The 26,874-nt window shown below is 41.1% G+C and overlaps 1 protein-coding gene across 2 annotated transcripts in view; it reads left to right on the forward strand.

Annotated features, from left to right (window-relative positions):
• UBE2E3 (ubiquitin conjugating enzyme E2 E3) overlaps nucleotides 1-26,874 on the forward strand; it is a 56,450-nt gene that overhangs the window by 24,506 nt on the left and 5,070 nt on the right. Inside the window, exons 4-5 of one of the 2 annotated variants that reach the window (XR_013957214.1) lie at nucleotides 918-1,074; nucleotides 2,757-2,781. Coding sequence is in view for 1 of the 2 variants with exons in the window: in XM_080621264.1 (XP_080477390.1) it covers nucleotides 26,197-26,329 (133 nt within the window). In the remaining variant the exon portion in view is untranslated. Of the gene's footprint in view, nucleotides 1-917; nucleotides 1,075-2,756; nucleotides 2,782-26,196; nucleotides 26,330-26,874 lie in introns of those variants that run through there. The other variant, XM_080621264.1, reaches the window with a different exon arrangement.

Genomic DNA, 26,874 nt, shown 5'->3' on the forward strand with positions numbered 1-26,874 from the left:
TACAGCAACTATCTGCAGCTGTTCCCCAAACTGGAAGGTAATTTATTAGGCTTTTCACTGTATCCCTGTGTCATTGCAAGACTACGTGGTGTGCATGTTTAAATTCCAATGTGATATAAACCCAGCTTGCGTTCTGTGTTGTCAGTTCTGTGAATTACTTTAGGGTAAATAAAATGGTCTGGACTTTTTTGCTAAATTGGTGCTGTGGGTTTGAAAGTGCTCAGAGGTGCTGAGAATTTTGCACCTCCTGGAGCTGGAGTCCCACTAACAGAATTTTGCAAGAGGCGACCTTTTTAATAGAGGATGGAGCATGATTTTTCTTTCAGCTGGCATCACTAGATGGCGTCGTCCGGTAGTCTAACAGTTGATAGCTGGAAAATAGCTGGAATTAATTTAAATCGATGGAGTAATTAAAAAATGCTTTAATCTTTCCGTGTGTATGCCTTACTTGTTTTTTTCTTTGGAATCATGGTTCTAATTGTTCAAGAGAGGGCGTCTCACTGAAGTGTTACTGCTGCGTGTACAGCTCTTAGGCAAGCCTTCGTCCTTGGCTTGTTCGAAAACTTCTTGAAGTCATTTGCTGAGGGACTGAGGCTCAGCCAGACCCCATGCTGCTGTTTCATGCATGGTTCTCTCTATGCGCAATTAGTCTCTTCTAATTGTTTGCTGAAATATTAGCGGAAGGACTGCTTGGAGGATGCTAGATCAGACAGACAACAACAAAAAGCCATGCCAGCATTACTTTATGGAAAGCTCCTGAGATTCATATTTATCTAAAGTATGAGGTCCACTGTTATTATACTCAATATGAAATCAACAGAAGTGTTGTTTGGGGGTTATTGTGTTTGTTTATTTTGTGCTTCAAACACCATGTATTTTTTTTTCTGGCTGGTTTCCTCTGTTCTGTTAATGGTCAGTCATGCTCCTGGCTGCAGCACTGGCATGATACCACCGTGCCTGCACACTGGTCTCTGACACGCTTTTTCCCAGGCAAGGCAAGAGGAAGCCTGTTTTTCATGTCAGCAGCATATTTAGCTGAGAACAGAAAGACATCAGGTTTCTTCAGGGAGGATGGTAAGGAGAAAGGTGAACTCAAGCAGCTTTTGGTCAGTGCTTTCAGTTTAACTCCATCATCTGCCTCTTCTAAAAAGCAAGTGTGAATGTGGCATAACCTACTCCCTTTCTTGGTTCACCAGCACTTTTAATTTAAAATCTCTTGCTTAAAATTATAGTTATTTTAAAATTCTTTCTTAACCCATTGCAGATGTCTTTGTCAGTCTACTAAAAACTAAAGAATTTTTGTTGGCAGGCATTGGTCTAACTCACTTGTTTGGTTTCTTAGTTTAAAATAATGTTTCTTGTTAATGTCAATCAATTTGCCTGAAATTCTGCATTTTGATGTAGCGAGTGTGCATACCTCTTGTTGCTCTAACCCTTGTACTTACAAAGCAGTGTTTTTGAAGTTTTTATAGCAGGGTTTTAGTTGCAGGATAATGTGGCTGATTTACGTTAACAGTTTGAACACCTATAAAGCAGTATCAGATTTTGCAAAAAAGTGAGAAATAAAAAACCAAAATTAAATAAACCAAAAACTAGTAAGCATGTACCAGAACAGATTTAGATGACACTACCTAAGTGTTTACCTAAAAGATTTGAAACTACATGCTAGACCTTATTTGAACCTCTTTCTGAACACCACTGCAGTGTATTTCTTTAAGTTAATGTGGTGCTGGGTGAAGCCTCACTTTAGAGAAATGGCAGATAAGAACTTGGGGGAGAGTAAGGTTGTTTGAGAACTGCAGCAGGATGCTTAGCAGCCTCCTCTTGTGTGCCCCGGGGGGAGTAGTATAAGAATACCACGACAGAAACCCCCTTAATCTTATTCTACATGTCCATATGATTTTAAGTCAAAATGAATTGAAGTAGCTATGAAGTAATCAGATCACTTAGGGCTAATTTTTCATCACTTTGTACAGGGTAATTGATAATAAAGATACAAAATTTGCTACAAAAGAGCACTGGTGGGAGAGGTCTACATTCATTTCAACACTCCAGTCATTGAAGTACGGAAGCATGTCCTTACCTCCCATTAAAGTTGATGGGTTTTAAGCACATGCAGAAACAGTTTCCTGAGCTGGGTCCAAGGGAAGGGAGTCAGATAAGAGGGGTCAAATGCAGAAGGAAAAGGGGAAAGCAGCGTAGTGATAGCAAGTCAGAAATCACTATTGTGTTCAATATTTTCACAGGAGAAAGCTCTACCTATTGCTGTGCAACGCACTGCTACTATTTTTAACATATCTCAAATCCTCATCTTTAAAGATGTCTGATTCACCAGTGGCTCCACTGTCAGGTCAGTGCGTTTGGAAAGCGTAGCCTTTGGTGCCCGAGCAGGGTGAGGAGAGAGAAAGAGGGGGAAGTGGGACCTACCTGCTGTCCCCTCACTTTTGTCAGCTTTCTTTTGGCAGTTTCAGGGATATGCCACTACAAGGAGTAGTATTTCTGCCACACCTCCATCCCAGTATGCTGTTTGTAAGCAGCAAGAGGCAGGAGTGTGAAGCCAGTAGTTGTCAGGAACTGCTCACTATGTTGCTGTTAGGTAGGACTCATGTTTCATGAGCATAATCAAAGTACACATTCAGTGCCAGGGCTTTTTTTGCCTAATTTTTGCCTGAGGGCTGAATGCTCATCTGATCCTGTTTATTTGGGGGTATTCAGCACATAATACTAAATGTGCTTGATTTTTTTTTTATTTGCAGGTCACCTTTTAATGGAGCTGTAAAAGTAAGTGTAAACTGCACCTTCTTTTGTCATCAGTAAGTGCTGAAGGGCATAATGCTCAGGGCAGGAGTGTCTCTGGGCTCACAGGTGGGAGAAGGGTGGGCAACCCCTAGCACAACCCAGTAAGTAAGAGGGCTGAAAGGTAACATGGGCTTATGTTCATTTGCACTGTCTGTTTGTACAAGCCTCCTCAACACTGCAAATACCTTTTTCTTTTCTTTTCTTGGGATGCTTGTAAAGGGGACCCTGTTGTGCTAATCCTAACAGCCTAACACAAAACACATTCACAAGGACAGGTTTTGTTCTGAAGAGTTTACCCACTATAGCTAATGGTTCTCCTGCTTGGTTGAAAAAGAGGGCTGGATGGCTTGTCTTGGTGACCTTAAAGTCTGACATAATTAGGAAATAGAGCTCTGGCTGTTATCCCGCATAGGGAGGTAGCACTTATGCCTTTCAGAGTGTCTTACAGGGGATCTTGGTCCTTGGTAGAAACTGATGAAGTACATTTTCCACATGGTGTGGGCAACTCCTGGTTGCCCTGGTCCCTATCTATGGTAAAAAAGTGTGATCTGGGTGGACTTTGCGCATATACCAGAGATGCAGGTGTAAGCCAGATGAAGCAGTCAGAGATCTCAAAACTCTTTTCCTGATTTGCAGCTGTGGAATTCATTAGCAATGCACATAGATGGGCAATGACCCAGATAGGGTGGAGCAGTACCCTGCAAAGGCTTTGGGCTGTAATCTGAGAGGGAGGTGGAATAAAAAGATCTGGAATCAGTGTCTTTCTGAGCTCTCCTGTTGCAGGAGTAGTTTATAACCCCTAGCAACTGCTGCTGCAGATCCTCCTCATTCACTCCCTTCCTTGGCAGCTCCTGTTTGAATAGGCAATGTCTGCATATCCGTGGTGACAGGAGGAGATGAGCCTTGGGGTGCTTCACCCCAGAAGATCGGTCCCTTGCAGCCCCCAGGCAGGAATGGGCAGTGCGTGGAGATGGCCGCCCAATAGCAGCACTGTGTGTGTCTGCCCGCCTGGCCGTGGCCGAGACGCCTGCTGGGTGCTCAGCAGCGCCATCCTCTACAGTTGTGTGATCTGAGATCAGGATTTCTCATTTTCACAAGAAACTTTGCATGTTTATTTTAAGCCACCACTTTTTTGGGACATCCCCCCCCCCCCCCCCCCGCAACTGTTTGACTGTGGTGTTTCTAGGAGGGTAGGAAAAGTGCCAAATAGAAGCAAACTTAGTTTTAGTGGTTGTGAGGAGCAGGTGTGAGGATCTGTGTTACAACTGGCTGCCATTACTGCAGAAGTTGTCTTTCTCTATGCAGAGCTGAGCTGTCCAGTGTAACATTGCAGGACATATCTAAAGTGGATCTGATGTCTTACCTCAGTACCAGGCATGTGAATTTCTCTGTTTGCTTTGAATCAGTTGAAAAAGAAACAAGCAACAAGCAACTTTGGCTTGCACGCAGGGCCTGAAGGAGAACTTTATGAGATTGCAGGTGATTTCATCCCACTTCTGTTGTTCCATAACAAACGTGGGTTACATTTGTTGGGTCTGTTCAGTGAACACAATGTCAGATGAAGTGCAGCATCTGGGAACTCAGAAAGGCCTCAGTCCTTGTGGGGGCTGGGCTGTGGTGAGCAGGGAACTCTTCCGTGGAGTCCTGTGTGTATTGTAAAAGCATAGACCAGGCCTGTGGGTCTGTCTGGATTTCTTGTCTCCTCTGGGAACTGATCTCCATGTTCACTGTGGTGTGTGGCAGCTTAGGAAATGCATAGCGGGGCTGAGCATCAGTAGTGAGCTCCCCTTCCCATGGTAAGGAGCATGAAGTGCAGGTGAGCTGCCAGTCCTGAGAATACACGCTGCAGAGTCTGCAAAAGGCAGAGCTTCACATAGGGGTGAATGCTGTAAGGGAATACCAGCTGGCCAGACTTCATCTCAGAGGCTGTCTGCTCAGTATGGAAACGTCACTGGATCCTGCAAGGAGCTGTATGAATACACCAGGGACCATCGCAGCCAAGGCAAGATGACCAGTGCCCCTGAGATGCCTTCCACGTCCTGCACTTGTGTGGCAAACACAACAGGAACAGCCTGGGGTGGAAAGGCTCTTTCTTGCCTTGTGTGTTCTAGTGCTCCAGGAAAAGGGCGATACTGAAGTAAAAAGAAAAATGCTCTTTTTTTTGCATAAAAAGAAAGTGTTAGAGAAACCACAAGGTTTGACTGGAGCTTGCTGGGAGGAAGCAGGAAACACTCATGATTGGTGTGGGGACAGAGTGGTTGGTGTAGGGCGTTTTGTGTGTAGGGCTGCGTAAAGAAGCTTGTGCGAGAGACTGTCCTCTGCCTGTCCTCAGCTCGGATGCACTGTGGCATAGGGGTTAGGGTTTTTCAGACACTGCTTGAATTAACTCAGATCAGGAGGTTGAGGCAGCAAGACAGCTGTTATCCCTCTCCTGGAGACCAGGAAGTATCAGCATGCCACCAGACCTGCTTATGTTACATGTACTAAACACACGTGGTTCCTTTCTTCTGTTTTTCATCAAAAGGTTAGAGCACAGGCTGGAAGAAGAGGGACTTTGAGGGGCAGGGCCCCCTGCCTAATTATGCATTAGGCACTTTATAATAAACAAATGAGCTGGAGACTGTCTCTTACGTGATCTAATTCCTGTTGTACAAACCCACAAAGGAATACTGGTGTTCAGTTCCTGCTTTCACTTGATGTTCATGGATGCTCTGCTCCTGAGCAACTTCTCTGCCTGGAAGCCTGCTCTCAGCCAGGGGGGCACTCTCACCATGTTGGATGTGAGAAAAGGAGCAGGAGGATGGCTATTTCCAGGGAAAGTACATCTCCTTGGCGGTAAGGGTTTACCTGGGAGAGCCAGGTACAAGCTTGGGTGCCTGCCAGTCCATTCCAAAGCTGTGATTTGGCAAATGCAGGGCAGTAAGAGAGAGTGCAACCAGCAAGAAAGAGTGTGAAGAAGCACGCCCAAAAGACCTAACAATAATAGGAGGGCAGCAGTCTGCTGCAGAAGGGAAGAGTAGATTTGCAGCCTTCTCCTGCTTGGTCCCTGGCAAGATGTGTGCTTTCAGGAATTAACTTGGAGAAATGCTTCCTTAGCAGTAGGCTTGACAGCTATTTCAGGACCAATCAGGACCAAATGAGCATGCTTTCACTTCCAGTTTTGTATGGTGAAAGGCACCCCACCTCTCCAGCAGTCTCATCTTCTGTGTGTTCTTTCTGGCAGCTTACACCATGGTACTTTTCCTTTAAACACATCTTGCGATCCGGCTTTTGGCTAGGTGGTAAAAGCAGGCGGGTGCAGGCAGCATGGCTCTGCTCTGCAGTTAGCTGTGATTGCAGACCACATCCAAAAGTAGCCTGCGATTCAACTTGTTTCTTGACCCATTCTCCAGACAGCTTGCTTTTCTGCACCATCCCAGGGTTTCTGGGATCTCCTATAACCTGTGGCTTTCAGCAGGAGGCTTCACAATTCTGTTTTCTACTAAACACATTCATTCTTCTAAACACACTTCTTTCTGAGTGTGTTTAGTACCAAATTGTCCAGAGGTACTGCTGGCATTTTTGGCTGGCTTCCGAGGTCAGGCATGAAAATAAGCTCAAATCATCACTCTCTTCCTTTTGCTGCTGGACAGTCAGGTTGTAGCTTGCCTGAAACTCTCGCTTCCCTAGAGAGACCTCTGGAGGATGATGGGAAAGGGCTGAGCAAGGACCTCTGTGTAAGTCTAAGAGGAGACAGAAGTGTCCTCCCAGCTAATAACAGTGACATATTGTGGGAGAAGCACCATCTGTATTTGAATTAGGAGGACAAGGCGCCATTTAGAGGGAGAGGAGGAAAGCACAGTTTAAGCATATTTAATATGTATTTGAGTTTAAAAGCATGTCATGTTTATAATCAAGTAGGGAATTCAAATTTATTAAAGTATGCCTTCACTAAGGAAATGTTGCAAGCTAAGGGGTTTGCAATTACTTTGTTGACAGAGGGTGGACTTTGGTGAGGCTAGTACAGGACTGACGTGAAGAAGATGGATTTGCTAAAGGGTGGGTGATCCTGTGTGGTCTCAGACAAGGCACAAAAAGGAAAAAGAAAGAAATGAGGGAAGTTAAGAAACTATTGCCAGCTTGTGGCATCAGATGAGTAACCTCAAACAGCCGTACTGATACTGTAGCTTTAAAGTTATATAAATATATGAGGTTGAAAAGGCAGATTTCATTCAATAGACAGGATAGTGGCAGCCAAGAGAATTAGTTTACATTTTTACTAGGCATTCTCATTAAGGGAATGGGAGAGCAGGATTTATACTCTTCCCATCTCATAAGGCTTATATGGGATGTTTCAGTACTCAGATGCTTAAACATCTCAAACTAATGAAAAGATCATTTCAGGGCTCTTGAACTGCTTTATAGCTTGTGATAATGGAAAAGATGTGTTTATTTCAGGAAAGATTGTTTAACTGGTAGAGAAATGTGTTCTTGAGCACTGTTAGAGCAATATGCCAGTGGTTGTCATGCATATGTAACGCGGTAGCTGCATCTGTGGATCTAATCTGTTTACCAAGAAACCCAAATAATAAGGTTGTGGTTTTTGCCTTTACTCAAAAGAACAGTGAGTTAACCTGAAGCAAATCTGCATTTTATGCTCAGAGATTGTATTTCATTCTAAGAGATTTTGTATCTCATTGGGAAAAATTGTACAGGTTCCGAGATATTTTTCTGTAAAACAAATACTAAATCTGAAGAAATTATAAATTGATTTTTATCTAAAGCACTGGAGGTCTGTTTCATTTTCAGTTTTATTGCCTCTTTTTACACTATTTATTAATTCATTAGCTGTACTAATTCATTAACTATACATTATTAATGTTAATTATTGCTAATTGTTAAATATTAATTATTAATGTTAATTCATTAGCTATACATTGAACTATTCTTTATAATTTTACTGTGTGTTTGTAGATAAAAGCACAAGTTGCTGTCTTTTTATGAATTTTAAATTAAGTAGATTAGTTCTTACTAGCATTTTTGCTGGCTAAAATTAATATAGTGTACTGGTATATAACAGATCCATTAACGTCAGTGACATTAGTCAGGCGAGGCTGATGGAGAGCAGAATTTGGTCAAAGCGACTGAGTACAATTGTTCGTTTTAATAATGTTCTGCATACCTAGTGCCAGCAAAATTTTTCCTCTACCAGCTATATATACTAACCAGTACATACCCTGCATAAGTCCTGTAAAAAGCTACAGATTTAAATAGCTTTGCTGAAATCTTTTTTACCTCCTCCATTAAATTGGGTAGGAGCAGCTATCCAGAAAGTATTTAAATAGAAGAATGTTCTGGGTTCTGGATCTTCATTGGTCAGCCATTAACAGCTCAAGAGCTAAGTCTACTCATCAGACTGACAAAGGCAGTGGCTACTTGTAAGAAACCAGTTCTTCCACTAGATCACCCTGGTTACCTAAGAACTAGTCGAGGTTTCCAGTAAATCCTCAGGAAAAGAGGGAATAGAAAATGCTCCTGTAATGTGTTCTGCATGGGATGTTTCTAAAATTGTTTCAGCCAACATAAACTCTATCTGTTTAGGAACAGAAGGTAATACCGTGTATTACGCTGATCTCATTTACCATTTTGAGGCTCCTTTTGGTTGACTCCTCGCTGCTGGTAATTGTGATGTTTCCCAGATAATAAAACTTGAGCCACTGTCTGACTTTCCATAGCCACCAGGAAAGTGGTCCTCTCCTCTCCACCGCTTCCCATGGACCCCTGCTGACAGCTCTTCAGGAGGCATGAGAATTCCCCCTCTCAGGTTTGGGCCTGGGCACACAGCTTTTGGTTCATTTTTGACATGCTTCGAACACTGCTCTCCTAAGTAAGAATCCAGATTGCATCCAGCTGCTCCACACTATTTAATTTTTTCTGTATGTGTGTTTGTTCTGGAACAGCCCTACTGAAAGGAACAGAGGAATGGGACATGCCAAATGTATCTTTGGTGGCTCTGAACAAATCCCCGCCTGATAACATGTTTCAGTTTGTTGTTCAACAGTGGAGTGAGTTTATTGACATTTCAATGATCATAATTAGGCTTCAAAAGTTAATGTTGCGTCAGCATGCAGAAGAGAAGTTGAATGTTGTGGAGTCAGATTTCAGACTTGGTATTTCTCATTGCTGTGTGCGTGGTACTTTTGCCAGGACAAAGACATCTGTAAACTCTCCTCCAACAGGTATTCCCATCTAAGACCAATAATGGGTCTATTGTAGAGCACCTTGTCCATTATTTGGTGCAGGATATAGAGGGCAGGCCCCCAGAGATGAGGGAACAGTACTGACCCCTTTCCGGACAGACTTTTCTTTAAAATCCCATGTGAGCACCTTCACTTGATGACAGTTCCTTGGTATGCAGTGAGTCTGCTGACATAGTCTGGTTTACTTTGTCAAGTAAGCAAATTACTCCCTACCTCAGCAGAGTTTATTTTTGGTGTTTTCTGATAAAGGACTTTTCTTTGTCTGTGAGGGAGAGCTGGTTTAGGGTTAGATGTGCCACTGCTGGGATCACGTTTTTGTCTTTTTCATTAATACTGAAAAGTTTTGAGTCTGGGTCCTCAGCTAAAGTAAAGAATTTGAGACAGCTAAATCCAAAGACAGCAAATGTTTCTATTGTTTATGTGTTCAAAATAGTAATAATAAAGACAGTTTTATTTATTGAGATAGAGGGAAGATGAAGTGATTTCTTTACAGATGAAAGTCATTCTCACTCTTGGGGGTCTGCAGAATAAATTCTTCAATCCTATGTCTTTTTAATGAATTGACGTGTAGTGTCTCAAGCCCTGCTTTAGCTACAAGTTGCAGAAAAATAACAAACAGCAGTGTCATGTAGCTGAAAGAAAGGATGGGCAGGGAAACAGTCTTGTGCTTGGCAAGTGTATAGAATGTAATGGTGAGGGGACTGAGAGCAAGCAAGCAAGCAAACTCAGAGTGGTTGGTTGAGGATTTACTGTGAAGAAGTCAGAGGTTTTTTATGCCTTAACAATTTTTTGGGTTTCTTACAAAAAAATGAGGATTCAGAGTACTAAGCCCCAAAGGAATGCAGCTGCTGCTGCTTGGATAACTTTACAGATGCCCAAGTGTAAAAGTTGCAAATCTGAATGTTTATACATCTGCAGTCTTTGTCAAGAGGACTTCTTGCAGTGTCTCTAAAATTGTACATACAATTGCCCTGTACTTTACAGTCCCTTTAAATTAGTTTCTTTCTCAAATTGGTGGTCCTATTTTTGCCTATGTTTTCATATGGACTTAATACATCCTGTTATATTTTCTTTCTTATATATTTGCATCATTCTTATAGTATTGGCATTAGTTTGATGTCTTTGCTAGGAAAAAACCCTACTATTCTCTAAGACTTTTCCTTTCCTATGAAGGTTAATGATCATATAACATGTAACTTGCTGTACCAGTGGAACTGCTTCCTCATAGGTGTTTCAGGGGCTATGTTAGTGATGAACTTGGCTCAGCACATGAGCCCTTGCTGTTCTCTGGTATTTAGGTATTTTTGCCTGGCAGGAAGCTGGGTATAGGCAATTTGCTCTATAGATTATCGATACATAATACTTGTCTTTTTAAAAGGTGATGTCTCTAAAGTTGTGAAAAATTATTTAAGTTAGAGTGTAGAGTCAGGTAGTTAAAGGGAACTTCAGGAACTTGTAGGAGGGTTTAGAATTAAGGTTGTCATGTGTTATTTAGTGTTTTCTAGTTTATGAATATTTAATCAATCTGCTCTAATATTTCCTTGTCATTTTCTTTTTCTGTTTCTATTCTTCATTATTGAAATACTTCTAGATTAAAAAGAATTATTTCTAAGGAGAAATATATGTTGAAATAAGTACCGTTAACAGATCAAAGTATTGCAGGTAACTATAGCCGATTTGCATTGATACAGTTGTTTGAGATTAACATACAAACAGCTAGAGGCATGTCTTAGCCTCTTCAGACTTATAGTAAAAACATGATAGGTTTTTTCTGTATTGTTATGAAACAAGCAGAAACCAATTAATTGCCATTCAGAAAGAGGATAATTGCATTCATTTGACTAAAAATCCAGGAAGAAAAAAACCACTCTAGTTTTCAGTAGTTTCTGGTTGTTAGTGTTTATCTCAGGCACGCTTAGAAGAAAAGTTTGGTAAACGAAACTTCAGTTTTAATATAAGTCTAAAGTGAATAATACAATCTGTGTTGGAATCACTGATGATGAAAGATATGTAGGCATTGCTGTCTGTCTATCTGTTTAATATTTTCAGTAGTTATGAAGCAGATTAACTATGCCATTTATAATTAATATTTCTTCCTTGAGTTAGATTGTCAAGGAAAATGAATTTTGTCTTCATGAGATGAAGATTGTCTTCATTGTAAGAAGAGTAGCAGTTTGAAGGAGCACGAGGGGCATATTAAAGGGAAGGGGACGAAGATCTCTTTGAGACTGGATGGGAGGCATTTGGCTGAGCCAGCTGGAGGGAAAGAGGTAGAGCAAATGTAGGCACATTCTGGGAGAACCATGGCCGGTCTGTGCTGGCTGAGATTTTAGCAGAAGACATACACGAAACCTGCTTCTCTGAAGGCAGGTTGAGAAAGCTGTGAATGGAGTGGGAAGCTGTAGAAGAGCTTGCAAATTTGAACTATGAGGAGGCTGGAAACGTACACTCTGCAGAAGTAGTACATTAATTTTGTGGACCTAACTTGTCGAAATTAATCAAACAGCAAGTAGATAAAGGTGGGGAGAAGTCAGTGTTTGAAAGTTGGGATTTATTTGCCTGTTGGATGCTTTCTGATGCCAAATAGACATCTATGTTTAATTTATGTGCGCTTGACACTTGGAGTTTACCATGTTGTTTTGAATGTGTCCCTTATCTGTGTCTACTTCACTTTGCACCTTGACTCCAAGCTACCGTGGTTGGAGCACTGCCTGGAGACCATTCAGAAGCTAAAAGCCAGCCTGTGTCTGTTAGGCAGCACTTTGTTGGGAGTGCCAGCAAAACTGCCTCCTAGCTTTTATATGGATTCATGGTAGAGCTTGACCTTCAGAGCATTAAAGGTTTTCAAGGCCCAGGTGTTTGAGAGATGCTCCTCTCTGCTCCATACCTGCTGTCTGGAGAGGATGCTCAGGTGTCTGAGGTGCATCCCAATGGCACCCACTCCGCAGAGCGCAGTGAGTTCACCCTTTTTTGTGCTCCTCCACAAAGTCCTCCCCAGATCAGACTGCAGGTCTGGTCAAGATTTGTAACTGCGATATAATTGAGCTGAGTAGATTAGTTCATGACTATTTCGATGTTTAAGTGACTGATGTAATTCTTTGTAGGAAGGCTTGGCATAGCCACTTTGTTGATCCGAGAAGCACAGAAATGCCAATCTGTAGAGTAGATAAAAAGCTTTAAAAATTTAAAGAAGAAAGCTAAGAAGCATTGTCAAGAATGTATCATAATGATATGCTCCACATCATGTTGCTAATCACTGTCTTTATGCCTTCAGTGGTTTAGTACCTTGTGTTAAAGGTGGACTGCTGCTTCTTCCATGCATCAGATGAGTCAGTGGTTAATGAGGTCGTGCCCGGTGCTGGAGGTCTTTCCAGGGCAGCTCTTTAAAGGAGGTGCCTGCTCTGAAGTGTTTGAGAGGTGCATGAAAGTGTTGTAGATAGACTGTTTCAGAGCATATTAGGAGATCTATCTTTTCACAAAGCTATGCTCATAAAATTGCTGCAATAATGACTTGAATTTGTTAACATTTGAAGAAAAGAAGCACTCGCGTTTAAGGAATTCAAGATAGCATGGGAACCCAAGTGCCCTGGAGGAAAACAGTGTAAATCTTTTTTTTTTTTTTTAAATATTTAATACACAGAAACTTAGGGTGGGCTCCTTTAGAGCTGACAAGAGTGACTGCTCCCATTGAATGCAGGAAAAGCATATGGAAAAAGTCAGAAATTATTGGTGTCATCACTTCAGCATTGACTCTCAGCAGAAGAGTAGTACCAGATTTTGCAGCATTTCCCTTCCTAGATTATATTATAAACAATTTATTGCTTTTAGGCTGGTTGGAAAAAAAAAAAACCCACTGTTGCTGCCTTAGCATTATACATTTGGCTCCCACATGGCATACCCTCATGGGCCTTGAGCTCATCACAGTTGTGTATTTGAAGAGCTGCAGTTTTTCAGGTACTGCAGCTGCACCTCTGTAAATGGGGCAACTCTTCTACTCTGTTGTCCTGAATTCTTTTGAATGAATGAGGCCTCTTGCTTCCTTTTCTCTGAAGGCACAAAGGATGTAACCTGTGGTAGAAGGACCCAGTCCTCTCTCTGGTTTTTGCTGCTTGGGAGCTGTGGAAGGATCATGCCATTCTGTGCCTGCCAAAACGGGAGGTTCATCTAACCATAATCCTCCTGGATAGTTGTCCGCATATGAACTCAGCCACAAATTCTATGTCTGTCACTTCTTTTTTTAGCAACAGAGGTTTTGTAGTTAATACTAGTGTTTGCTTGCAACAGCAGCTCAAATGAAGATTGTGATTTAAGTGTCACTTGGTTTGGGGCATAGCTGCTCCTTCTATAGTGACAGTTCCTATAAACTTGATGCTTCCTGAGTGCTTTTGTAAGTATAATCTGCTAAGAACAGTATTTTAGCTACTTATGTTAGTATTTTGGAGGAGGGGAAAGATGCTACTTGTAGCAGGTGATCTTCAACTACCAAGAAGTACAGTGCATTTTAGGCTTATTATCCAAAATGCATACATCTAAATACATTCAATACTGAGTGCTGAAAAAGGTTATTTATTTTTACACCACATAATCTGCAGCATCCACAGGGTAGGATTTGTACAAAATAAAAGTGAAGGTATTGCTTCCAGTTTTAGTTATGATGGAGTCTTTCCAGCACAGGTGGCATCCAGCGGTGTTTTGCCCCAGGTGAAAGTTCTTGTTTTGTTTCTTTTGGTCAAAGAGGTTTAAATAAAGCAACTTCGATGTTAAACAGGACATTACCACTATAAAGCTAGAAAAAAGCTGTGTGTCTCCTACTCCTCTTGGCCCTGGGCATAGGTAGTTCAGAGTCATCTTTCCTTCCATAGTACAGTCAGTGCATGGTCAGGCATTTGCTGTGCAATCAGCTGCACCTATAGAGCTGCCCTCTGTGGTGGTTCAAACCCCTCCCAACTCTGCCAGCTGGAGGATTCATGTGAGTGGGGTCTATATTCCTGCTTTATACTAAACTCATATGGTTACTTGTTATGGATCCTACTGATACATGTTAGGGAGAGCTGTCAGTCTCCTGTGTCAGTAGTGCTGCAGGAGCAGAAATAGTCAACTGATTAGATCTTCACTCTTTATCTTTTTGACTATTTCTCCCAAGAGGAGGCAATTGAAAATCATTTCCATTAAATTGTAGACTTGAATGCTCAGTGCTCTGCAGAATATCTCTGCATTGCCACTGGCAGTTATTCGGAGGAAAATATTGTGGACAGAGCAGTGGCATCTGAGCAAATGTCTGACTTGGTGCACTTCTCTTTTCAGCCCCCTTTTAGATTTTCTTGTAAGTTGTCCTCAATAAGAGCAGCATTTGAGTGGCCATATGTTTGACGAAACACATAAATAATTTACGACTGTTATTTTTATTCTTTTTTGTAGTTCCAAAGGTATTTTAAAGAAACAGCTCAAAGGACTTCTTCCAAAATTAATAAGTTTGCACATAAATCTGGAAATGTCTGTAATTTTGCTCAGATCTCCAGAAAAGTGCATTTAGTTCATTAGTTTCACGCTGAACTGTTAACGTTTTAGGTTGTTTTATTAGGAGAGAACAAAGAACTCCTGGCTTGTTGAAAATTTGTTACACAAAAATAAGGATGAAAAGGTTCCAAAAGAGCTGATGTTAAGCATTGTAAACTGGATGAAGTTGTGCAGATTGGAAAGATTTACAAGACATCTGGTAATTAGCTCCCAGCTCCTATGGAGCCCTGCCCTGTGAAAGCTGCTGCTGCTTGCACTGGAGGGGGGAGCAGGAAGGAGGTGAAGCGTATTCCTGAGAAGCTAGATCTTTGTGTTCGCAGATTATCAGTGGGCCCTTGAAGAGTCTCCAGGTACCTCTTTGGAAAACTACCTCCTACAAAAGATATGCCTGGCACCTCTCCTTGTGCAGGGTTGTCTCCCCTGCCGGCGCTTGCCTGCTGCAGTGGGGGAGGGTGAACAAGCTATCAAAGAGCTCGTTATGGCTTTCCCCGCCTGAGCCAATCTGTCAGCCGGCCCGAAACCAGCTTTGCTGCGCTCCCCAAGCGACGGCACCGCAGCTGGGAGTTGCTGGAGTGCGACCGGCCCAGAGTGCCGGTGATGCTTGGGGCTGCTGTTGGAGCGGGGCACCTGGTGAGTAACCTTCTCCAGGGAGGTGCAGCAGCAATCGGCTGCAAGGGGCCCAGAGCCAGACCACAGAGTTTGATTCTTTCCTTATTATTATCATTATTGTTGTTACAATTATTAATTATTGCTATTACTACTGCCACCATTATTTTCCAGTACTATTTGTTAAATTCATTAAGGGAGATCTAAACAAGGAAAAAAAACTCTATTTGGATTCATTTTGTAAGTTGTCTCTTGGGAGCATCCCTTTTTCTATAGGATAAAGTGTGGTGTGTGATTTCTGAAGTTCAGATTTATGAACCTTCAAGCATTGAATGGGAATCGCTGAGACCTGGTGCATTGCTTACTTGAGTCTTGTGTGCATTTGCTTCAGTACCCTGTTCTCTACCCATAGAATCACTTTCAGCAAGTCATTGCCCCGTCACATTTAGTATTCTGTCTGTAAAACAGAATATTGATCTTATTTTAGACACCTGCAATAAAGTTGGCTAAGATTATATATTTACTATATTTTTAACAAATATTTAATCATTACCAAAATTATATATTTGCTATGATTTTTTTTACAAATATTTAATCATTTAAACATCTGTAATCAATCCCAGCAGGCTGACTGCTAGTAAAAATGTTTATCTGTTCAGCTCTGAATCTGTTAAGTACAACGAGTAGGCAGCCTGTCTTAAGTTAATTTTTCTAGCAGTGCTTTACTTTAAAATTAGGCATTTGCAGGAAAGGAAGAGCTTTATTGAGATTAGTTATCAGAAAGAACATTATTTTTCCTAGATTGCAGATGTAAGCAAATGTGTGGTTAATGGTGTTCACTGAATTACAACTGACTGAGAATATGAAGGAAGTAGAATTATGTACCAGTATAGTGTATTAGGACATGCAGGAAGAGATTATACTTAATTTGTATATAACCCAATGAATTTTGCAGCCGTAGTCATTAAGCATATTCTTTCCACTGATAATTCATGCTTATAGTCTCAAATAGAGTCATACAAGCCTGAGCCTTTTCTTCTTGAGATTACAACTATTCTGTGTCCGGGTTGTAGCAGCAGTACAAATGGTGCTGCAACCTGATCTGCTGGAAAGAAGGACTTAGCACCTGGGAAGAGGTCAGCGCTGGCCATGTGCTTTCCTTTGCACAGGGTGTGAGTTGCTGTATCCTACTGCAGGCAGTAAACTGTCAGTTCTCTGGCAGCTGCCCTGAATCTGGGCTGTGAGGGAAAGTTACATTTCTTTTTAATAATAGTTCTGAACAGACAGATGTGTAAAAAGGTGGAATGAAGTTGCAGTGTATCTTGGTCCACTGGTACCCATGGTCCAAGCTCTATAGTAAAGCTCTGTGCGGGTCACAGATTTGTTGGTTCACCCTGAGCAGTGGCAGTCTTCTTAGAGGAGGGCTACAAAGCCCTGCTGCCAAGGCTAACCCAGACAGCTTCTGCTCCATACACTACAGCTGCCTCCATAAAGAATGTTCATTTGGAAGAATTACTCCTTAAATTAACATTGTTAAGAGGGAGCAGTAGTTAGGCTGGAGCTGGCTTTTCAATAAACAGATTTTACAGAGTGAGACTTGATTTGCTTGATGTTTATTGACTTTTTCTTTCCCCTGGAATGATTATTTTCACATATTTCTTCAGTGTAGTACGCTTTTGTGGAGTCAAGTGAACTCATATCAGACATTGATTTCTGTGTATTTGTATGCATGATGCTTTTCCCATTCCTTTGAATTGCTCTGCTTTTGGAGCTAAAGCTGGTATTCACACGGTTTTTAATGCTTTTAATACAGAAGTTACATTTATATCTACTCACTACCAAGTATTGCTTCAGCTGTCTCCAGTTCTGCATTATAGAAAACAGATGCCTATTTGCAACTGCTTTTGTTTTGAAACTCTCTGGATATTCATATTTGACTAGTGAAATATACATTGTTGATGGTTTAGCACCTCAACCAAGTCTGCCTTATGCTGCTCATCATGTTGAGTCACTCTACAGCTTACGTACTAAATGGACAGAGGGGAATGGTGGGAAGACAGAGAGAGGATCCTGAGCCTCTACTTTGATGAACAGGGTTCTTGATTTTTGGCTAACCAGATTCACAGCCCTTCAGAACAGCTAACTTCTTTTAATTGAGATGAAGTAGCTAGGGACAAAAGCCACATAGTGACCCTGACCATGTCTGGAAAGGACTCAAAACTTGAGAAGTCATCGTTATTGTGCAGAAGGTGGGGAAGGTCTTTGTGGATGAACGGACAAAGCTCAATGTTATTTTGAGAAATATAGCCCTTTGTTAGTTACAGAGATTTCCATCAGACTTTTATGGCTTCAAGTTAGGCATTCAGTGCAGGGAGCTGTGGCACAGCATTTCTGTTTTGTTAGGCTGTGAGTCTGATGTGGAAATGGAGGGAGGCAAGAGGGAGGGAGTGTTTAAAAGTAATAATGGAACTATGTTTGGAAGAAAGCCTACGCTAGAAGGTTTGGAAGACTGAACCAAGAACTGACTTAGATCATGAAAATACAGGCTTCTTGTGAGGGGAAATATTGAGTTCTTGCTACAAGGCAAGATTCAGGAAGTTAGTATGAAATAACTAAAAGTATGAAACTAATATGCATGTATTAAAGATCATTAAATCCCTAAATAGGTGCTTCTTATTCAGAGTTTTAATGTGATTTAGTGGCGACAGGCTGTCTGACTGAGTGGTTTTGTCCTTCCTCCATCTCTGTATGGGCAAGCTGTAACTTTGTTGTTGAAGTTGAAAGCTGAATTTTTAGAGGTGGGAAGAAGTGGGGAGGGTGCCTTCTAGCTATATTGATGTGAAGTGCTGGAGAAGCCACATCCTGGACATGCCAGAAGAGAAGGTTCATCTCTGGTAGCACCATGCACGTTGGATGTTCACCTTCTTGACAGGAATGCGGGTGAATACACCCGCATTTCAGTGAAGGTGACTTCCCAGCAACTCTGTCTGTCTTGGTCCTTCATGAGGTACCTGAATAAATCATGTTCACTAGGTTGCACTTTCTCCTTTTATGATATTACAGGAAAGTTTTTCCACAACATTAACACCATTCACAAGTTTAGTCACGGAGTCTGCCTTTAGGCTTGGATTGTCAGACTGTCGTCATTCTGTAATTCACTAATGTTCTTTCTGTCTCAAAAAGCACTGTTCATAGTGCAGCTCATTTCAGTTTTTGGCTGAAGATATATTCCTTCGAAAAATAATCCACCGAACAGTGGAAGGTGGTTTTTTTTAGTACATTGGTCTGTATTTGAAATTGCCTAATGCGTAGGCATTTGGGGTAGATAGTCTGATAGCTGGGGATTTCATTTGAACAGCTCTAGTTGACTTGCGGGCATAGTCTGTTGAAAATTGCCCAGTTGATGTTAAAAATGTCATTGAAAATATCAGTAGGAAATCTTACACTGGATGTCTCAGTGTCAGTTAGCTTTTTGCATGAAGATTTTGCAGTGAATGTTGGTGGTGACTGATGTCTAAAATACATGAATGACACAGAACTCTTGAATGAGCTCCTGATAGCGTCCTCTCAGTCCAGAGGGTAAGGTGGCGGCCTGGGGTTTGGGAGATTTACATTACAGTCATACTGCACAGCACACGTTTTCTGCATGACATTAGTCTAACAATTTTGTGTCTGAGTGCCTCCATTTTGTGCATTTGTGGGCAGATGCCTTAAACTAAGGCTGCATGATTTCTCAGGTACTGCGTGATTCTTTCAGGATGGATAGCTAGCATCAGTATGGAGGCTATAACATACATAAGAATAAAATATGCATGCATCCCAAATGAGGTTTGTTTGTGCTAGGGAATTGCGAAGGACCCTCTGTCATGGAAGAAGAGCAAATTTGCCATGTTTCGTAAATACAGGTTCATCAGTAATTATTATTGGAAGGAAAATGTGAACTGTATACCTGGTGGATAAATTTCATTGACAAAGTGATTTGGCCTTAGTACAAATTGAGTGTTATACCAACAGCAAGAAAATAGCACGCATTTTGCCACTAGTACTACTGGTGTTTCAACACTGATGACAGGGAGCTGGCCTTTTATTTTATGCTAAATGACAGATTTGTTATTATGAACACATGGTGAAGTAGCAGGAAACATTTCCCTTTAATGACTGTCCTGATCTCTGTTTTAATAGGAAGCGTGGATAATTTCTCTAGCGTAGGCATGTGAGAGGGACTTCTATGCATATTCCAAGATATTTAAAATGAACCAGATGTTTAGCACAAACTTTCTTCGTGCCTGCAAGTACTGTGATTTCTCCATTTTCAAATATAACTCATGTTTGGTAACGTCTTATGTGTTGCTTGAGTAGTTTATAGCTCCTCTGTCAAGAGCATAGATAAAAACATTCTGATGTGTTTTGTTACCTGGATTAAAGTCAGTATTTCTGCTGTAATTTAGCAAACTACGTTCTGGGTTTGGTTATTTTTCAAAATAAAAATTACAGGAATTCGGCCTCCATAATTGCCTGTGCTTGTTCTGGAAGATAAAGGGAACCTGAGTAGGCTTTTAACAGCAGCAAGAAAGGTCTTAGGAGCTAGCAGGAGTACAAAGAGGAAAGGTAAAGTTCAGCTATTGTAGCAATGAACAAATTTAACGGGGCTTTTGGCAGTGGAAAAGCTATCAGCTCTCTAAAATACATTACTTGGGTTATCTATATTTTACAGCTTTGATGGCATTATCAAATGATTTGTTACTCAGCTTCCTTTAGTAACAACAGTGTATATTCTTCTACTAATGGCAAGTTTAGCACTGGAGGTTTTAATCGTCTAAAACACTGCAGTCTGGTGTCTTTCCCTGTAGAGTGATTAATAGCAGATCTGCCCTCAGTTAGATTCCCCTAATGGTACAATTTGATTTGAACCGAATACGGCCACATGATTGCATTCCTAAGCTGGACCATGCAACCTAGAGTTTGTACCCTCTTTATGCTGGCTGCAGGAGGGCAAATGATACCTGATTAAGCGTAAAGCCTGGTGTTAGAGAGCTAATCCACTGACATTTCTGGAATGTGTACAGTTTGGCCGAGTTTATGTTGGATCAGCACTTTGCTTTGAGTAGCCATGCTGCTTTTGATCTGGTAGGAGGAGCTCTAAAGTTGGATTTACTGTTGCATCAAACTGTGGCCTCAGGCACAAGTTCTACACTGCTTTACAACCAGCTGAATTAGCAGGGGATCCAGGAGTCAAAAATGGGGGAGGAGGTGTTATTTATGCAGTAATTTCTAGCTTTCAGTCTTAAGGGCATGATAGACTTTTAAGGAAGTGACAGAAGCAAAGGTTTGTACAGTGAATGAGGCTCCGTGAATCCTCAGTTACACAGAGCATCTGTGGATCTGCTAGAAGCAGTAAATAACCTTCTTCAGTAAACAGATGTAGCAGGTAGTTCAGTGGCAGGTAAAATAAGAACAGTTGTCACTATGTAAAGAACACAATAGACTGAAGCCTTTTCTTTGTCAGAATTGCACATAACCTGGAAAATATTAATAATATTAAACTTAATATAAATTAATATAATTTACATTTAATATTAAATGTAAATACTAATAATAGTGAGTACCTTACCAAAAAGTGTTTTGGACATGGATTTGATATATTGCTGTAGACAACCCCCATGTATCCAACCCTAGACAAATGCTGTAATCCAAAAATTAAGGCTCGTAGCTCTTGCCAGTGAAACCAGTGTGCTTTCTGTGTGTAGGGGATGAACTACCCAGATTCTGTAAGCAGAGGTGCTTAGGCACCACCTCTGAAAATAGGAATGCTGAGAATAATGCTGAGTGCTTTTCTTACAGCAGGATTCGTAAAACTCTATTTCTGAAGCTGTCTTGTGGATATTGCAAAATTCACTATGTAGCTTTATGAAGTGGATTTTTCAAGCACAGGGTTGTGGAACATACTTAAGGGCATTGATTCTTCCTTTCCTGAGTACCTTCAGTTGAATTAAGAAAAATTAAACCAGATCTTTTACTCCTGTCTTAAAGCCCTTGACTTCACTTACATTGCTGTAAAAATTGTAAGTCATTGTGGTTGAGCAGTCTATGAATTGCTTCAGAAGTTTTACTTTTGCTGAATCTCATTTGAGATGGAAGTCTGGGGAAGATGGAGTGGGCTCTTCCCTTGCCTCTCACACCAGGTTCCCGTTTGGTTTGCTAGCTGCTAGCTAGCTAGCTGCTGCCTTTGTGATACCTGCCTGGCTATCAGACCTAAGGGTGGACCCTTTGAAAGGAAAATGTAGGATGATATTCCACCACTTAAACATATGATGGGTGTCTTGGATTGTAGACCAGTACCTTTAGTTTTATAGTACCAATGACATTTCTTACAAGGCTGTTTTAGAGCCTGAAAGACTTCACTGCTGGGAAGCTTCCTAAAACACGTATTACTTTCTTCTTTTCCCCTAGTTTCATCCTATTACAGACCCAAATTGTTTCTCATAATAAAGCATAACGCAGAGTTAACATCAAATTTAGCTAAATTACTCTTTTTTTCCACCCTTTTTCTTCTTAATTATCACAGTCTCAGTACCATGAAGTTGCATTCTGTCGTGAAATTTAGAGCCCCATGTTTCAGAGGATTGCTGTTGACAGGAGAAGCGAATTTAGCAAGAACAGAAAGCAGCATGGTACTAGCATCATGTAGATTGGAAATGTCTTGTCCTAGTTTCTCATCCTGCAGCTAGCTCCATATGGGCAGCTCTAATGCATTTTGATTTAGTGAATTGTAACAAATGCTGAATTCTGATTTCTGTAACCACTGTGTCAGGAGTCTAACAGGCTTCTTGGTGTGAATGCTGCTGTATCCATGTGAATGCTTAGAACGGTGTGCTGGAGAAGCTGTTGTACATCTTCATGAAACCTGAGAGCCATGGTTCAGCAGTTAGGTTTAAAGGCTCTGATGTGAGCCCATGAGCCCCTAGAGTTTAACCTCACATCTTGCCAAATTCACCATCTGAATCACACTTGTAAATTAAATCTGTTCAGTGGACTAACTTGGATAGAGCATGTTTATAAATCCTTTGTCTTATCTAGATCAGGCATATATCCCTCAATGAAGTGGCGTAATGAATATTTACTTAGGAAGCAGATATAGCCAGTTAACTTTATCGAACTTATTGTAAGAAAATCAATCCAGCTTTTGTGCATGAAGTAAAACCCCCTTAATTTTGCAAAGAGTATTTTGTCATTTCAGTTAATTTGCTTTGTTATTTTGTGTGAGATTTTTTAGCCCATATTTAAAAAAATTAGTTAAGTGGCTCTTGTATTGAGAGCATACTGTTGGTGCCTTTACTGAATTTGTGATGCTCTGTAAGCTAATTCAGGAGGGCAGCAGGTCGGTAGCAATGAACTGCACATATATGCTGTGTAGCCAAAACACTGCAGTAGTTGTCAGATCCATTGCTCCATCAAGATCTTGTATTTTAAAGGACACAATGGAGGAGGAAATTTTTGTCCATATGGATTCCATGGGAGAGGTCAGAAGGAGCTGGATCTTTCAGTGATGAAGAAAGGGAAGAAAACCATGGCAGTTCCTCATGGTAGCACTCTGCATGGGGTATTCTATCCCGTGTAGGAGGCAGCAAGAAAGACTCCTTGGTTGTCAGTCGCCACAATTCTCAGGGTTTAAGGTGAGATGCTTGAAACCTGTGCTTGCTGTAGGAGAGTGAGTCTGTTGAATAGCAGGAAAACTTCTGGGACTAGAGCTCAAGTACAGCCCCTAGAATCACCTCCCGTGCCAGCCTCTTTAGTGCCCAACAGAAGGAGGAGAGTATTTCTTCCAGGTGTATCAATGAAATGGAAAATTGTGGACAGAGTTAGGCTTCCTTATTCCCAGTTTTCAGCCCTGGTTTTTTGCTGTCCTTTGTGGGCACAGGGAAGTCAGATTTACACCAGAGAGTGGTGGTTCCCTCCTTATGGCTTTCTGCAGCATCAAGGCAACGTTCTGCAGTGACAGAGACTCCAGCACTTGCAGCTCAGTACACAGCCAAGGTGTCGCCTGAGGCAGGACTGCACTTTCTGCGCTTCCCTGCAGTCACCGAAGTGGGTGAAACCCCATTGCGCTGTCCTTGTGGAAGTCATTGCAGAGGCCGAGACTGCTGTGAATAGGTCTGGTGTGTTTTGCTGAGCCTTAGAAAGTGTGGGTTTGTTCACTTCAAAAAAAGATTACCTTGTATACGAAAGTATACGAAAGACAAAGTTAGGGTATGACTGGCTGAGGATGATCCCCAGGAAATACACAGGTGGTAGAAGCCCAGCATGATGTCTTGTCTCTGCTCTTTAATCTCGTGTCTCCTCACACCAATAACATAGTAATTGTGGGAATTTCCAGGTTACTAATGAAGCAGAGATACCTTTTACAGCACTGAAAGTGAGACAGCACTTCAGCTGTTAAATAGGAATTTCACAAACCTCAATCAGTTATAACCAAATTGTTAGATGTAACAATTTTCTCCTGTATCTGTGAGTGGCTGTTGTTACAGCTTTGTGTTACTTTTGACATTGCAGCAAACTTTTCTCAGCAGTAGAAGGGGCTTGAACACAGCGTTTTCTTCCTCTTACAAGGTTAGGAATTCCCGTTTTCACATTATACCTGGGTCCTTTTGTATATTGCTAGCGGTGGCATAGAAGGGGATAGCAGATAGTAATAGGTGGAGAATTACTGCACTTAGCTTCTGGCAACTAGCTGATAGATGCCTTTGCGCTGACTTGGTGAGTGATTACCAGATAGTTTGGCACCAGGCTGGTGCCACACTTAATTGTGACTGATTCATTGGGCTGAAATATGTCACTAATTTAATTCAGCTATTTCATTAATCTGATTGAATTGCATCCAGCTGTTAGAGGTGTATGAAAGAAAGGCACCTGACACACGAGGCAAGAGCAGTAACCTCTGCATTAAATTATAAAACAGTCATTAGGACATCTAATGCTGAAATTGAATTGCTCCATAGAAATTTGGTTTCCAAGCACAATAGTAATTAGCTGTAAGCTTGATGAATGTCAAGAATTAATTAAAACATTTCAGTGGCCTGTGTGGGTTTTAAATATTGTTATTATTGCCCCAATATTTTCAGTTCTTACACTAATTGCTTTCTAGAGAGCATGAATAGAATTATCTTCTGGACTGACTGAGGGTACAAATGGTTCATTACATCATTGAAAATGGACCTCCTTGCCTCTGGATTTCCCTTTTTTTCCCTAAAATTTATCCACTGTTTTTCTTTCACTTTTGTGCATGCATTACAAATAGAAAGATAAGATCAGTGATTTTAGACCCAGACTTTAACTTGACAGCACGTGTAGTTTTTGTTTCCTAGCTGTACCCTGGAGGCCAGCAAGTCGTTGTTGCCTGCTTTCATTTTGGCAACAGGAAAATAGCTCCAGCTCCATCAAATAATTTTTTTGTTTTAATTAAATAGGACGTGAGCCAAAATCTGTGATTGTTTTGTCCTGTTAATGAAAGGCCTGCAGCAGTTTAAACATTGCGTACATGAAACATCCACAAGATAAAAAACATGCTGGAAAATTACAAATTGAAATGGAATTCATAATCAAAGTCAGCTTTTGGTTGTTTCTTCAATATGATCTTAACGCAAAAATAGTTAAATGTTTGGTGTGAGAATTGCAGATGCAGAGTGCAGACTGCTCATATTCCTTGTCTCTGGTGAGTGTCTCCACATGTTTGGCTACATAGTAAGGGTGAATGTCCAACATGCCGTGTTACAGACTGCAGACATATGTATGACAAATACATGAGGTGACACAACAAGGGAAGAGCTTTAACACTTGGAGGGCTCGTAAGGAGTCTCCTCTGTGTGTCAAACAGTGCCAGAAACCACAAACTCCCAGGCTGCAGCTTGATGCCGTGCCTTGCTGCTTGCTTGATGTGCAATCACATATAACAGTCCTCTGTGCCTCTTCCTTGGGACTGCAGAGGGATACGGAGGAGGGACGTTTCACCATGTGTCTATGAGATGTAGGTGGTGCCTGAGAGGCTGCCGAGGTGGGGAGAATTGAATGGATCTTTTACAGTGCCGCATTATTGACTTGTCATCTGCATAGATGTGACGAATCCATGGTGCCTGCCTGAGCTCAGCAGAGGTGTTTTCTATAGCAGTCAGTTTGGATCTCAGTGAATCAGATTCAGGACCTTTTGTGGAAGGCTGGGTTAGTGTTCGCTGACAGAAGTAAGATTGTGCTTGGGTTTTTTTCCTGAGGAGGTTAGATGGTTACTGTGTGATAATAGGATTAAGTGTGATGGCTCAGAAGTCGAGAAAACACTTGTTCATTATCCCTTCTTTCAAAGCTTTAATAATTAATTATGCAATAACCTTTCCCCTAGTGAGAAATGCATTCAGTACCGTACTTCTTAAAATAAACTGTTTTGGGCTAGTGTGCTTAATGCTGATTGCCTGGAGGCATAACACAAATGTGTCCTGAAGAAAACGGTTATTTGGATTTTACAGTGCTCAGTTCCAGGTTACTGCCTCTCCCATCCCCAGTTTTCCTGCCCAGGGATATAACATTTCACTGTAGCCTGTGAAACAAGTGACAGTAAATGTGTGTCAATATTCATGTAAGTCACTTCTTTTTATGAAAGTATGGTCTGTTTAATGCCTGGAGAAGTTGCAGGTGGTCAAGATACACAATTCCTTTTGTGTATGGAAATGATGTCATTGGAAGAGCATGATGTAGAAGCTCAGAGCAACCACATACTTGAGAAAGCATATCTGGGGGTTTGTTTCAGATGATGACAATCAGTAGTTCATGGCCAATCTGTTTCAGTGCTGTATCTCCAAAGTGGCAGCGGAGCACCCAGCTTTCGTGCCTGTTTAAAACACTGAGCCCACTGAAATTGATGGGAAATTAGGCAGATGTTAAGGATAGGCAAGTGGTTTGTATTAAACAAAATGAAGGTAGAAGGAAATCCATAAAATGCCTCTCTTGACAGTACACCTGACTCTTTGTTTCTCCCTGTTATTTTATGCAGTGCCGGTCCTAAAGGAGATAACATTTATGAATGGAGATCTACTATTCTTGGACCTCCAGGTTCTGTATATGAAGGAGGTGTTTTTTTCCTGGATATCACATTTTCATCTGACTATCCATTCAAGCCACCAAAGGTAAGGGTAAGATGTTTATTGTGTTTATTGTATTTTCACTTGTGAGAAGAATGTAACATGCAGTGTGTGAGTACTCATTGCCTTCTGAATATCAGATTTGTTTATGGTTTTTTGAAAACCTCAAGGTTCAAAATCTTTACTTGTAGTTTCAGAAAAATCCCGTGTCTATTTTATTTCCCGATTACCACAGTCAATTTCCAAGCTTTACCAGGTGATAAATGAGATGATAATTCTGGTCAAGAGTTAAGATTCAAGAAATTTTAATAGAAGACAGAGCAACGTTTTCTACTAACAGCTACTAAAATATATGTATAATGAACTTTTTCTGTTATGAACCAGATTCTGTATTATATATTCTGACTAAAAATACATATTATTATTTTTAACAAAATAACAGAAAGCTAAAATAAGTTTAGATAGGCAACTGGAGTGTTGTATTGTGACTTCAAATCGGATAAATTACTCTGATGATTTCCATTATTGTAAACTGCCAATCTGTTTACTAAAGGTAAGAGCAGCAACCTTGTTTGATAGTATTTTTTAAG

The sequence above is a fragment of the Psittacula echo genome (genome assembly GCF_963264785.1).
Source record: "Psittacula echo genome assembly, chromosome: 6".
In the NCBI taxonomy this organism is placed as follows: Eukaryota; Metazoa; Chordata; class Aves; order Psittaciformes; family Psittacidae; genus Psittacula; species Psittacula echo.